This window comes from Phyllobates terribilis, unplaced genomic scaffold, assembly GCF_046119375.1.
Source record: "Phyllobates terribilis strain yellow unplaced genomic scaffold, ASM4611937v1 Scaffold_1__5_contigs__length_1240528914, whole genome shotgun sequence".
In the NCBI taxonomy this organism is placed as follows: Eukaryota; Metazoa; Chordata; class Amphibia; order Anura; family Dendrobatidae; genus Phyllobates; species Phyllobates terribilis.
Window position 1 is genome coordinate 350,258,893 of NW_027362761.1, and position 14,537 is coordinate 350,273,429.

The following is a 14,537-nucleotide window of genomic DNA, read 5'->3' on the forward strand; positions in this document are numbered from 1 at the left end:
AGCAGGCAGACGTTGTGATGCCAAGTGGCAACCTTTGTGCAAAATATACAAATATACATATACTGTACACACTTTTAATGTATATGAGAAGCAGATTCACTATAAATAAGGCCGGTGAGGTCTTGACTGTGTGACATACAGTACTTTCCTAACATAAAGGCATATTTATCAGGATTTCGACGTAATTTGCACCAAAAAGCAAGCTGTCTTCAATGGCCCGCACTGTGGGCCCGATTCATTATTACTAGTAATGAGTGCAACTGCTCGTTACTCGAGTTTGCCTAGGGTGCTTGGCTATGTACCGAATATCATGGGTGCACGAGTGACATGATCGAGTCCTAGCGGCCACATGTTTTGAGGCTGTTAGACACAAAACATGCAGGGATTACCTGACATACATAGTCGCAAAACATGTGGGACTCAAACAGGTCACTCGAGCACCCGCGATACTCGGTGCAAATCCGAGCACCCTAGGCAAACTCGATTAACAAGCACTTGCACTCATCACTAATTATTACATTTTTTGGTCTATTTTTGCCATTTTTCACCTGTTTTTCCATTTGTGATTTATTCTTTTAATTTGTGCCTTTTCTAAAGTTTTTATGTATTCGACTGTTTTGTTGTTTTTTTATGTTCACCACTGTGGGCCAGGTTTGGGATATCAAGATCCTTTGCAGCCAATTCATCAATTGTGACTTTTTTAAAAAAGTTGTGCTTTTTTTTGTACAAATGCACTTCAGCCCCCCTATTGGGAGAGATTTTTTTGTGCAAATTCTGCAACATGAAATGTGCATCATTTTGCTCTGAATAGTCACAAAACAGGCTAAAGACTCGTTCTGGCTCTCATAGACTTATATTGAGCTGTGACTTCCGGATCGCCAAGCAAAAACTGGAGCCATCCGGCATGTCACAACACCACCAGAGTGGCGCTGGGAACAGAAGAAGTCGGCGGCTGGTGAGTATAATACTAGGGGAGGGAACTTAGAAAAGTGACACCACTCCAACGGTAAAATAAATTAAAAAAACAACGCTGGAGTATAGGATTCATAATTTGCTATTTTTTTATGTGTGTGTTTTAGAAACTTTTTATGATTTGTCAGATAAGTGGGAACATTGCTAGAAAGGAGAATGGCTTATCAGAAAAAGACGTACCCTGACATGTCACACAATTCACCAAAACTGTGAGCACATTCTGGCACAAAGCAAGCCAACTAATAGGTGATGTCAATTTTGATAACTCCGTCTTATCTTTGGACTGTCTGGTCTAACAGCAAACAACTGTGATAAACTTAGTGCATTCTTATCAGTGTCTAGTCTAAGTTTGGACGGTAAATGAAACACACACTTTTGATAAATGTGTCCCAATGTTTTTGATCACTGCACAGGTGATGATGACAGCACAAAATGGCTGGAAAAATAAATGCATTAGCAGAAAACTAAACACCGCACTCATTGCTAATGATTAATATTTTTTCTCCCTCACGGTCACATTAGATTTTGCGATGTGGACGGCTGACTGCCACCATACAAGAAAATGCAGACAATTACCAACAACACGATCTCCAGTTTCGACTCCCATCTTCCTCATGGCAGCTGCATACAGAGCAACATCTTTTCTCAACTCTTCAAAAGTCACTTTTTCCACATTCTCGTTGCCTTCCCCTGAGAAAAATAATGAGATACAGCTCAGTATAATGGTAAGAATGCCAAGTGCCCAGCAGAGACGGACCTAATAAATAGCTAATAGGCACATACAGCCGGTAAACACATTAAACTTATTGCTTATTCTTCCCCAGTACCAGGAGGTTGAGGGCAAGACACAGCAGGAGATCAGCAAGTGAAAACACAAATATCTGCTTTGTAAGAAGACTTACGACTTAGAATCAGCAGCAATATGCAAATTGTGTGGGGACCAAAGGATCATCCACCACAGTACGCTTCATCCCATGGAGAAGGACTCACAGTCAGAAGGAAAGTACTGGCCTTCATTCGGGCAGGAAATCTGCCTAAGGGCTCGCACTCATCTGCATTTAAAACATCGCTCCGATGTTGATCCAGAAAAGTAGGACGAGTGCCATGCGAGTACAATGTGATTTTTCTCACGTGTAATCCATATGACATGTGTGTGAAATGCGTTTTTTTTCTGTGCAACTATTATTCCACAATCATTTACAGGAGCATTTACCGTGTTCTACGCTACAGAATGGTAATGTATCCGTAAACATCGGGCGGCATACAGATGGTCTGTGTGCCATCTGTTTTTTTATCTAGAACCCATTGACTTGCTTTGGTGAGTTTTGTCCGATATACGTGGCCACTCGCAGAATGCTGAGATTTTTTTTTTCATCCACATTCCAGCTGAGGGGAAAAAAAAAAATTGCAGAAAAACATTAATGGCTCTTTCACACGTCAGTATCTCCGGTACGAGTGGAGACAGCTTCCACACGTCCCGGAAACACTGAGTTTCCGTTTTTTTGCGGATACACAGTCCGCAAAACGTACCACATGGATGACATCCGTGTGTCATCCGTGAGACACGTACCAGCGCCTGGGAATCAGCGCTACAGTTAGCGCTGCTCGCAAGCGCCGGACACTGAACACTGCCCTTATCATGGTTCCCTGCCGGCGCTGTGATCAGCACCAGCAGGGACAATGATGAGAGTAATAGTGTCTGCTCCTGCAGTGTCCCAACTGTAAAAATAAGAATAAAATAATAAAATCCATGTACTCACCTCTCCTAGGTGTCCCCCGCTGTAATCCATGCGACTGCTGCTGCAGAGGAGCTGGGGAGAATGAGCCGCTCCGGAGCTGTACTCAGTGAGTGACAGGACACCGCTCCTGAGCTGCATCTCCGGAGTGGCTCATTCTCCCCGGTCACATGGATTACAGTGGGGGGCACCTAGGAGAGGTGAGTATATGGATTTTATTATTTTATTCTTATTTTTATAGGTGGGCACACTGTGGGAGCAGACTACTACTACCTTTATCATTGTCCCTGTTGGTGCTGATGGCAGCGCCGGCAGGGAACCATGATTAGGGCAGTGTTCAGCACCCGGCGCTTGAGAACAGTGCTAATCGTAGCGCTGATTCCCAGGCGCCGTCCGTGTGATCTTGAAGCGGCACACGGGCGGCATACAGTTGCCACAAATCTGACACACTCGGACACACGGATATCTCCGGTACCAGTTTTTCCGGTACCGGAGTTATGCAGACGTGTGAAACCGGCCTAAATCAGTGAATAATATTAGTCAGCGTGCAATCTGATTTTTTATCAGATTGCACTCGTCCGATTTATACGCAGATGAGTATGAGCCCTAAGTAGAAGATCAGCTATTTGGCTCACAAGGGCATGATTAACGAACATAAAACTCATGTGTATGAGGACAGACAGTCTCACTAAGTTGAATTTTAACATGTCATTTATCCAAAAAGATAAGCAAGGCCAGAGGTGGTTGGTAGAGTTGGTGAAAATTGGTTCACAGGACCTGGTCCATTGGCCATATGAGTAATCTATGGCGGCTGGATGGGAGCCCTAAGAACCTCCTGGCATCCGCAGCTCTTATTTTGATTATCAGCCATGGCAGAACATGACACGTGCGTAACACTGCAACAATGACGTTGCACCAGGCCAGCTATTCAAAAGAAGAGCCGCAGATGCCAGGAGGTAGTTCTCAGGGCTCCCATCCACCAGCCAGAGATTACTGACATGGTCGATAGACAGGGTCCTGGGACTCTATTTGCACCCGCTCTAGTGTTTGGCTGCTACTTATCCCCATCTTTTATGGCAATGGAGGCAGAAGTGCTATTGTAAAAACGTACAAGGGGAACCAAACAAGTTTCTAATCTTCTTGCTGGGCAGAACAGACGGTACTATTCAATACAGAGTCTTTCAGTACAAGTATACTGTGCGGCATGAATTTTCTTTGTCACATTGAAGTTTATGGGTGACTTTTACATCCGAGGATTCTATCAAATGTTCCTTCAAGTGGAAAACTCGAGCGCACATTGCAGATAGCAGTGTGTTTATATGGTAATACGGTCAAAGCTGCACATCAGGATGATCAAGCAAAAGGCAAAAAAGGAAAAACTATCATTTCCCAATTGAAGAAGTCATTTTTCTCCCCCTTTTGAACCCTTTCCTATTTCTCTATGGGAGAAAACATTCTTGTGAACAAGTACAATGTTGTGATTATTCACAGCACACACAAATGTAAAGCAGCCATTCATGAACCCTTTGCTGTAAAGCATATAATGGGTCCATTTATGTGCTGCACCTATCAGCTTGTTCCTGCTGAAAAAAATCATGGCATTCTTACCATTACGTCAGCCGACACTTACTTATGGCATACAGAGCAATCCTATCATTGTCCATGTGTTTCAGAAGGTTCTCTGCATAATTCAGGCGGCTCCCATGAAACCATTCTGGAACATCAGAAATCCCTTTGGATCTGTCTATTACCTGCAAATAAAGGTCATCATGTCAAAGCCTTCCACTTGTATATAATGAGAAGCATCCAAACCATCCTTACCTCATATGACCAGCCCAAGTCATCTCATCCTCCAATTTGAAGAATATGTAAGGTCCCTACTACTAAGGGTAGGTCTGTATTGCTGGTAGGAATCTCCTAAGGTGCGGGTTAGGCTTTATTTACATTGCCAATTTTAATTTGTCATAAGAGCAGAACAAGCAGAAGTGCAAGAAACCAGTGTCACCTGAAAGACCCTATTGTCTACATGAAGGTCTGTCGGCTTAAAGCCACAGTGTCCAGCATTTTACCGGAACAATGCAGCATTCTGTGCTACATATTCAGGTATAGGTGATGGAGTCTGCAATGGACGGAGAGGAGGACAGAGCCCAAGAGGGTTCACACACCGTTACTTCTCTCTTCCACTTTTGCTGACCTCTTTTACAGCGTCAGATGGAATTCACTGCTATAGAGAGCGGATGGCATATGTATTTATACAGCTCCCATTAACTTCTATGAGAGTGTTATACACTACTGTACAAAAGTTTTAGGCAGTGTGGAAAAAAAAAGTCTTAATAGTTTATTTTTATATTCAATATTTGGTGTGACCAACCTATGTCTATCAATTTTTCTAGGTATAATTGCACGCAATTTTTGTAGGAACTCGGCAAAAAAATTGTTCCAACCATTTTGAAGAACTAATGACAGTTCTTCTGTGGATGAAAGTTTCTTCTGTCCTTCATAATGTGATCAGGGCTCTGTGGGGCCATATTACCATCATTTCCAGGACTCCTTTTTCTTTTCTGAAGATAGATGCTACTTATATTGGCTGGATGTTTGGGGTAGCTGTCGTGCTGCAGAATATATTTGGAGCCAATCAGATTCCTCCCAGATGGTATTGCATAATGGATAAGTATCTGCCTGTATTTCTCAACATTCACGACACCAAGAAATGGGCAAAGTGAAGGACTGTAGACGCAGTGGTCGACCAAAGATGAAATACACATCATGCTTACTTTCTTTTAAAAATAGGAAGATATCCTGCAGTGGGATCAGCTGAGAACTGGCAGAAAACCAGTGTGACCCAGGTACACTTCGAATAAGTCTGGCCAGAAGAGGTCTCCATGGAAGAATGCAGCCAAAAAGCCATACTTTCCAACATGGAAACAAGGCCAAACACCTCAAATGATGTACAAAAATATAAGGTAGTGAAAAATACCAGCAGGAGCACTGGAATGATGAGTCAAAATTTGAGATATTTAGCTATTGATATTTGACACTTGTCATTCGTGTTTCTGTCCGCTATTTACATCAGCTATAAATAATTTACGGGACCATTTACAGTTTCCTATGTTACAGAATTGCAATATATCCGTAAAAATCACATGCTATACTGTCTCTGTATGGCATCCGTATGGCATTTTGTTTTCACACACAAAGACCGAAATGGGTGAGTCTCATCAGATTTACAGTGGGTTCGGAAAGTATTCAGACCCCTTTAAATTTTTCACTCTTTGTTTCATTGCAGCCATTTGGTAAATTCTAAAAAGTTAATTTTGTTTTCTCATTAAAGTACACTCTGCACCCCATCTTGACTGAAAAAAACAGAAATGTAGAAATTTTTGCAAATTTATTAAAAAAGAAAAACTGAAATATCACATGGTCATAAGTATTCAGACCCTTTGCTCAGTATTGAGTAGAAGCAACAAGTTTTTCACACCTGGATTTGGGGATCCTCTGCCATTCTTCCTTGCAGATCCTCTCCAGTTCCGTCAGGTTGGAAGGTCAACGTAGGTGGACAGCCATTTTCAGGTCTCTGAAGAGATACTCAATTGGGTTTAGGTCAGGGCTCTGGCTGGGCCAGTCAAGAATGGTCACAGGGTTGTTCTGAGGCCACTCCTTTGTTATTTTAGCTGTGTGCTTAGGGTCATTGTCTTGTTGGAAGGTGAACCTTCGGCCAAGTTTGAGGTCCAGAGCAGTCTGAAAGAGGTTTTCATCCAGGAGAGCTCTGTACTTGGCCACATTCATGTTTCCTTCAATTGTAACCAGTCATCCTGTCCCTGCAGCTGAAAAACACCCCCATAGCATGATGATGCCACCACCATGTTTCACTGATGGGATCGTATTGGGCAGGTGATGAGCAGTGCCTGGTTTTCTCCACACATACCTCTTAGAATTATCACCAAAAAGTTCTATCTTCGTCTCATCAGACCAGAGAATCTTATTTCTCATAGTCTGGGAGTCCTTCATGTGTTTTTGAGCAAACTCTATGCGGGCTTTCATATGTCTTGCACTGAGGAGAGGCTTCTGTCGGGCCACTCTGCCATAAAGGCCCGACTGGTGGAGGGCTGCAGTGATAGTTGACTTTTTGGAGCTTACTCCCATCTCCCTACTGGATCTCTGGAGCTCACCCACAGTGATCTTGGGATTCTTCTTTACCTCTCTCACCAAGGCTCTTCTCCCACGATTGCTCAGTTTGGCTGGACAGCCAGGTCTAGGAAGACTTCTGTTGGTCCCAAACTTCTTCCATTTAAGGATTATGGAGGCCACTGTGCTCTTAGGAACCTTGAGTAATGCAGAAATTCTTTTGTAACCTTTGCTAGATCTGTGCCTTGCCACAATTCTGTCTCTGAGCTCCTTGGGCAGTTCCTTTGAGCTCATGATTCTCATTTGGTCTGACATGCACTGTGAGCTATGAGGTCTTATATAGACAGGTGTGTGCCTTTCCAAATTAAGTCCTATCAGTTTAATTAAGTAAACACAGCTGGACTCCAATGAAGGAGTAGAACCATCTCAAGGAGGATCACAAGGAAATGGACAGCATGTGACTTAAATATGAGTGTCTGAGCAAATGGTCTGAATACCTATGACCATGTGATATTTCAGTTTTTCTTTTTTAATAAATTTAAAAAAATTTCTACATTTCTGTTTTTTTTCAGTCAAGATGGGGTGCAGAGTGGAAAAAAAAGAACTTTTTAGAATTTACCAAATGGCTGCAATGAAACAAAGAGTGAAAAATTTAAAGGGATCTGAATACTTTCCGTACCCACTGAATGGAAGAAATTAGTGCATGCTGCAATTTTTTTCACATGCAGATTCGTTCAGTAATAAAAAAAAAAATTGCTCATGTGCACTGCCCAATTGCATAACATTGGTCCGAGTGAGGTCTATTTTTTTTTTAAGTCGGACAGCACTTGGACCAAAAATACGGTCATGTAAACAAGGCCTTACAGCAACAATGAAGCATGCTGGAGTTTCCTTGCCATTGGGGCTACATTTCAGTGTAAGAAAGAACAGGGAGTCGTGGAAGTGATGCTATGGCTCCCATCGCACCCTGATCTTAAAGGAGTTGTCTGCCTTTAGGGTACAAGTCTGCAGTCACTCTATTTGATTTGCATAAATGCGGTCACGTGCTGACTAGATGTGTGCAGCTTTGCTCAATGCAAGTTTAGTCTAAATGTAGCTGGAAGTATGCAAATCGCGGTGCATGTGATGTGCGGATTCTCTATGTCAGTGTAGACTTGAAGCCTAAGGCCACAGCCCCACTATCAGTATTTGGTCAGTATTCGGTCAGTATTTTTTCTCAGGAGTGGGAGCCAAAACCAAGTGAGGAACTATCCGAGAAAAGGTATAAGAGAAACAAGTCACCAATTCTGCATTTATCACCCACTCCTGGTTTTGACTCCCACTCCTAAGAAAAAATACTGACTGAATACTGACCAAATACTGATAGTGGGGCCGTGGCCTAAGGATAGACAACCCCTTTAACTTCATCAAGTCTGTCTGGGATTACATGAGGAGACAGAAAGTTTTGTGAAAGCCTACATCCACAGAAGATCTTTGGTTAGTGCTTTCATGCTGTTATGAAGGTAAAGGATGGTCACACCAAATATTAATTTAATTTAGTTTTCTCTTGTTCAGTCACTTTGCATTTTGTTAATTAACACTTCTACCTCTCAGGCTATGTGCCCACGATGCAGGAATGCTCCAAATTTTTCCTGAGCGTTTCTGCATCTCCCCTGGCAGAAAAAAGGTGCGGATTGTCCATGCGGATTGTACATGCGTTTTTCCTGCCAGGGACAAGCGGAAGTGAAGCGTTTTTTCATGCATTTTCGCATGCGGGTTGCCAAGCGCTTTACAAGAGATTTTAGCATCACTTGGAAAGTGCTTGACAACTTGGTCACACTATATAAATCCATGCAACCGGCATGGTGTGACCATAAAAGAATGGTAAAAAATAAAAAAATAAATATTATACTTACCCTCTGATGGCCCCCGGTGTCCTTATCCGATGCGTCTTGGCTTGCCGGCAGCTCACGGTGGACTAAAAGGACCTGCCATGACGTCATTTAGTCATGTGACGGTTCACGCGACCGCCGACGTCAGCGGTCACGTGACCCGTCACATGACTAAATGACGTCATGGCAGGTCCTTTTTAGACCATCGCGAGCTGCCGGCAAGCCAGGACGCATCGCTAAGGACACCGGGGGCCATCAGAAGGTGAGTATAATGTATATTTTTTATTTTATTCTTTTTTGTTTTACAGGTACTATGGTACCCGGGTATGGAGGAGAGTCTCCTCTTCTCCAAACCTGGGTACCATCCGTACATTGAAACACATGGGATCCGCATCTGCAGATGCAGAGATGCTGATGTCATGCGGTCCAATGCAAGTCAATGGCGGGGAAAATGCTGCGATTCCACTAAATAATTGGTAGTTCTGTGGATTTTTCCGCAACGATAATCCGCAGTGGAAATTTTATCATTGGGGAACATGGCAGACCTTCTACCAAGCATTTTTTAAGCATTTCTGTAGTGGAATTGCCGCTGCAGAAACGCTTAAAAAACGCATAGTGGGCACAGAGCCTCAAAGAATTCTTACTCTACAGCATTTTATCCACACCTGCCTAAAACCTTTGCACAGTACTGTATATCCATATGCAACAAGTGCCCATGACTAAACGCTATAGTTAGCCATTTTGTCCTTAATTAAAAGGTTATTCCAATGTTAAGAAATTGGTATAGACCGGATGAAAATAAGCAAGTCTGCAATAGACTTTCTTTTTCCATCTCCTAAAGTGACATCCTAGTTGCATCCACATGGCATACATCTTTTTTTGATCCGTTTTTTTTTTTTTTTTCAGTGAAGGGGTGCTTTTGTTCCCAAGACAATAAAAAAAACCTGAAAGTTCATGTTTTTATTCACATTTATCACGAAGTAACAAATCAGTGAGATTTGTATCCATTTTCTGTTAGATCAACATTGGCTTGTATGGCAGAGTCTGATCTGCCAACACAGATCAGAACAGGACCTGATTTGAGTCTCATGGATCTTACACTCAGATCCACGAAAATATGGATTGGTGTGCTGACCAAGAAACAAAAAATTCTTATTGCTGTACCACCCACTGCTTGCTATGGCGTCGAAAACCGCATTAAATGGCACAAATGAAAGTACCCTCGCGGTGCCCATATATGATGCGTCTGCAGAAAAGCACAAATGAAACATATGATGCACGGGCATCCCAAGAGTCCGCTTACATATGATGAAAATCCATATCATAGGTGACGACGATGTAAGTCAGCTTCTACAACCCTATTAAAAAGCTTCGAAAACATTTTGTGCATTTTTGTTTCTTTTTTGTCGACAGATAAAGAATCAGATGCAAATATAAGTGGCATAGGGGTAATCGTTGTGCGCATCCATGGCAGGCATCAGACTGTCAGCCTTGAAAATATAAGTCAGTTTTAGGATTCATTTACTTCTGTGCCCACTACAGACCCAGAAAATAATACTGCAGCATGCGAACACCATGAAAGAAACCTGCTGTACGAACCACATGCAGAATAAACCAGACTGGCTGTGTTATTGCAGCCTAGGGGTCTTTCTCCAAAATGCTGCAGTGTCACAGAAAACATCCTCTGAAAAGCCTAATGGATGACTAGCCGAGGCTGCGTCCAGGTGGATTCTCCTTGTCCCAATCCCCTAAACTGACAGGTCCTATAACAGACCAGAAGAACTGAACTCTTGATGATGATGTGAACCTACCCTTGAAACAACTGAAAATATGTCTTATATTCTAGGTTCTTCAAAGTAGCCACCTTTTGCTTTGATGACTGCTTTGCACACTTTTGGCATTCCCTTGATGAGCTTCAAGAGGTAGTCACCGGAAATGGTTTTCACTTCACAGGTGTGCCCTGTCAGGTGTAATAAGTGGGATTTCTTGCCTTATAAATGGGATTGGGACCATCAGTTGTGTTGTGCAGAAGTCTGGTGGATACACAGCTGATAGTCCTACTGAATAGACTGTTAGAATTTGTATTATGGCCAGAAAAAAGCAGCTGAGTAAAGAAAAACGAGTGGCCATCATTACTTTAAGAAATGAAGGTCAGTCAGTGCGAAAAATTGGGAAAACTTTGAAAGTGTCCCCAAGTGCAGTTGCAAAAACCATCAAGCGCTACAAAGAAACTGGCTCACATGAGGACCGCCCCAGGAAAGGAAGACCAAGAGTCACCTCTGCTTCTAAGGATAAGTTTATCCGAGTCACCAGCCTCAGAAATCGCAGGTTAACAGCAGCTCAGATTAGAGACCAGGTCAATGCCACACACAGTTCTAGCAGCAGACACATCTCTACAACAACTGTTAAGAGGAGACTTTGTGCAGCAGGCCTTCATGGTAAAATAGCTGCTAGGAAACCACTGCTAAGGACAGGCAACAAGCAGAAGAGACAAGTTTGAGCTAAAGAACACAAGAAATGGACATTAGACCAGTGGAAATCTGTGCTTTGGTCTGATGAGTCCAAATTTGAGATCTTTGGTTCCAACCACCGTGTCTTTGTGTGATGCAGAAAAGGTGAACGGATGGACTCTACATGCCTGGTTCCCACCGTGAAGCATGGAGGAGGAGGTGTGATGGTGTGGGGGTGCTTTGCTGGTGACACTGTTGGGGATTTATTCAAAACTGAAGGCATACTGAACCAGCATGGCGACCACAGCATCTTGCAGCGGCATGCTATTCCATCCGGTTTGCGTTTAGTTGGACCATAATTTATTTTTCAACAGGACAATGACCCCAAACACACCTCCAGGCTGTGTAAGGGCTATTTGACCAAGAAGGAGAGTGATGGGGTGCTACGCCAGATGACCTGGCCTCCACAGTCACCAGACCTGAACCTAATCGAGATGGTTTGGGTTGAGCTGGACCGCAGAGTGAAGGCAAAAGGGCCAACAAGTGCTAAGCATCTCTGGGAAGTCCTTCAAGATTGTTGGAAAATCTTTTCCGGTGACTACCTCTTGAAGCTCATCAAGAGAATGCCAAGAGTGTGCAAAGCAGTCATCAAAGCAAAAGGTGGCTTCTTTGAAGAACCTAGAATATAAGACATATTTTCAGTTGTTTCACACTTTTTTGTTAAGTATATAATTCCACATGTGTTAATTCATAGTTTTGATGCCTTCAGTGTGAATGTACAATTTTCATAGTCATGAAAATACAGAAAAATTTTTAAATGAGAAGGTGTGTCCAAACTTTTGGTCTGTACTGTACATGAAGTGCTAAGATCTCTGGGCGGGACAGAGATTTTCCCTTAGGCCATGTGCACATGTTCAGTATTTAGTCAGTTTTTTTACCTAGTATTTGTAATTCAAAACCAGGAGTGAAACAATCAAAGGAAAAGTATAATAGAAACACGTCACCACTTCTGTATTTATGACCCACTCCTGGTTTAGCTTACAAATACTGAGGTAAAAAACTGACCGAACACTGAATGTGTGCACAGGGCCTTAGAGTCAGACACCTTAGCTTATTCTCAGCATGTAAATTGATCCCATCGCTACATGTGAGACATCAAGCTCGGTTCATGAAATCTCAGGCGTGCACAGGTGCAGTGTCTACACAGAAGGAAGTTGAAGCCAATGCCACCGAAGGGCAGAGTACTGCACAGAAGGAAGCCCGAAATGTCATGTCAACAGAGACTGACGCCACAAATGTAGCAAGGAGGCAAACTCTAGGAGAGAGCTCTGTTCCACCCAGAGATCTTAAGATCTCATTTACATATTAAAACATGGATTTTTCTGGAATAAACCAATGGATCACAGATATAAGATACATTTTATTCAGCTTCCTATGCCCTACATGCCCATAGATATGGCTGAGGAGGGTTGATCCTACTGACAGACTCCCTTTAAAGTCTACAGCAAGTCCTAATCTCTGTGCAGTTCTGCTCCCTAGGCTCGTTCTGCCACATGAGACCTGAGCCTTAATACAACAAAAGCCTATGAGTGGGGTCTCAGTGTCCATAAGAATTATAGCTGCCTGTAAATGTGTTGAAAATCAAAACAAGAAAAAAAAAAAACGAAAATATTAGACTTCCTGCAATATTACAGAGTAAGCAAGAAGGCTTCCTGACATATCTTTAGAAAACAGATACCTCTGGCCTAGCTGTCACTAACATAGCAAGAAGCACTAACACTGCAGCTGGAATTTGCCCGTAGCTGGAATTGACTAGCCAGTTTTCTTTCTTGTACGCCCCAAAAAAAAAAAACAGAGCAATTTTCATCAGTGTGCTTCATTAGACTTGCATCCATTTTTAGTCCAAGTGGCCATTTTTACCATCCAAAAAATAGATGGAGGCTTCCCCATGCTTCTCCTAGCATCAGTCAGTGTGAGACTGATGCTGTGTGATGACTTTATTTTTTGTTGTTGTTTTGTGGATCAATTCACTTGAATGGCCACATTTGATCCAAAAAAAAAACAGATCAAAATCAATCAGGTTTCCTTTTTTTTTGCAAGCCAATGGAAAAAAAATAAACAGTTATGTCTGTGAAAAGGTCTATTGACTACAATGAGTATGCAATTATCTCAGTAAAAAAAAGAAAAGGATGTGTGAATGGGGCTTTGTTGGCAGGAAATTTGCTAAGGGATCCATACAATGGATTAAGGGGAATCTGTCAGCAGGATTTTTTGCTATGTAATCAGGTGTTTTTTGTTAATTATTCTAATTTACTGAGATAATGACTTTTGTGTTTTCATTGGCTGTAAGCCATAATCATCAACATTAACAGAAATAAACACTTGAAATAGATCTCTCTGTTTGTAATGACTCTATATAATATATGAGTTTCACTTTTTGGATTGAAGAACTGAAATAAATTAACTTTTTGATGATATTCTAATTTAGTGAGATGCACCTGTAGATTACTAAAAAGACTATTAACAATTTTCACCAATAAAACAAATTAAAAAACAGTAACTTCATTATTTCATATGGTAATGAGCCAAGATAGCAATATAGCACCATGCACCCGGGTATATGGGATTTAGTATAACAGAAAGTTTATTGCCAGAATGGAGCAGTAATCCCACATGTTCACTACTGACCCTCATTCTTGTGTTTGCTGGGTTCTGATGACATGAAAAGTGATAAATGTTGTTTATGGGATAATCCCTCTAAACTTCTAAACCAGACCTGCACAACATACAACCCGCCAAAGGGTTTGCTGCGGCCCGAGGAGCTGTCCAGGAGAAACAGGCTCCCTTCTATATTGAAATGTATTCGGGTCTTTCAGACATGAATACTTTTGAACACTGTAGAGCCAGGACTGGGGCAGAGGAGTGATCGCCTGCACCGGCCCCGACATGCAGCGGCACGCTGCTGACCTCATCATGCTGCTGACCTCATCACATCACCCTGCTGACCTCATGACGCTTCTAACCTCATCACAATCTGTGGAGAGTGGGGTAAGCATCTGCCAGACAGCTCTGGTGGACACTTATCTGTCTTGAGAACAAAAACAATCAGATACTATTCCCCCTCTCTCCCAACTTGTGATTTGATCTACCAAACACATAACATTTGCTCTTATGTGTACATGTTGCTACATTATAACAATTTTCTGGGAACAAAGCGCCAAAACATGTTAAAAAAGATGACCTCAGTCCATTCTGTCAGGGCTGTGGAGTCGGTATGCCAAACCTCCGACTCCTCAATTTCCATGACACCGACTCCACGACTCCGACTCCCTCATACATGGCTCATGTTTAAGTGATAAATTTACTGTAGCACAGATTCATCT

General features: G+C 42.3%; 1 protein-coding gene across 1 annotated transcript in view; it reads right to left on the reverse strand.

Annotated features, from left to right (window-relative positions):
- AACS (acetoacetyl-CoA synthetase) overlaps nt 1-14,537 on the reverse strand; it is a 104,248-nt gene that overhangs the window by 63,039 nt on the left and 26,672 nt on the right. Inside the window, exons 3-4 of the mRNA XM_073676145.1 lie at nt 4,339-4,459; nt 1,549-1,662 (exon numbers count right to left, since the gene is read on the reverse strand). Coding sequence (XP_073532246.1) covers nt 1,549-1,662; nt 4,339-4,459 — 235 coding nt within the window. The remainder of the gene's footprint in view (nt 1-1,548; nt 1,663-4,338; nt 4,460-14,537) is intronic.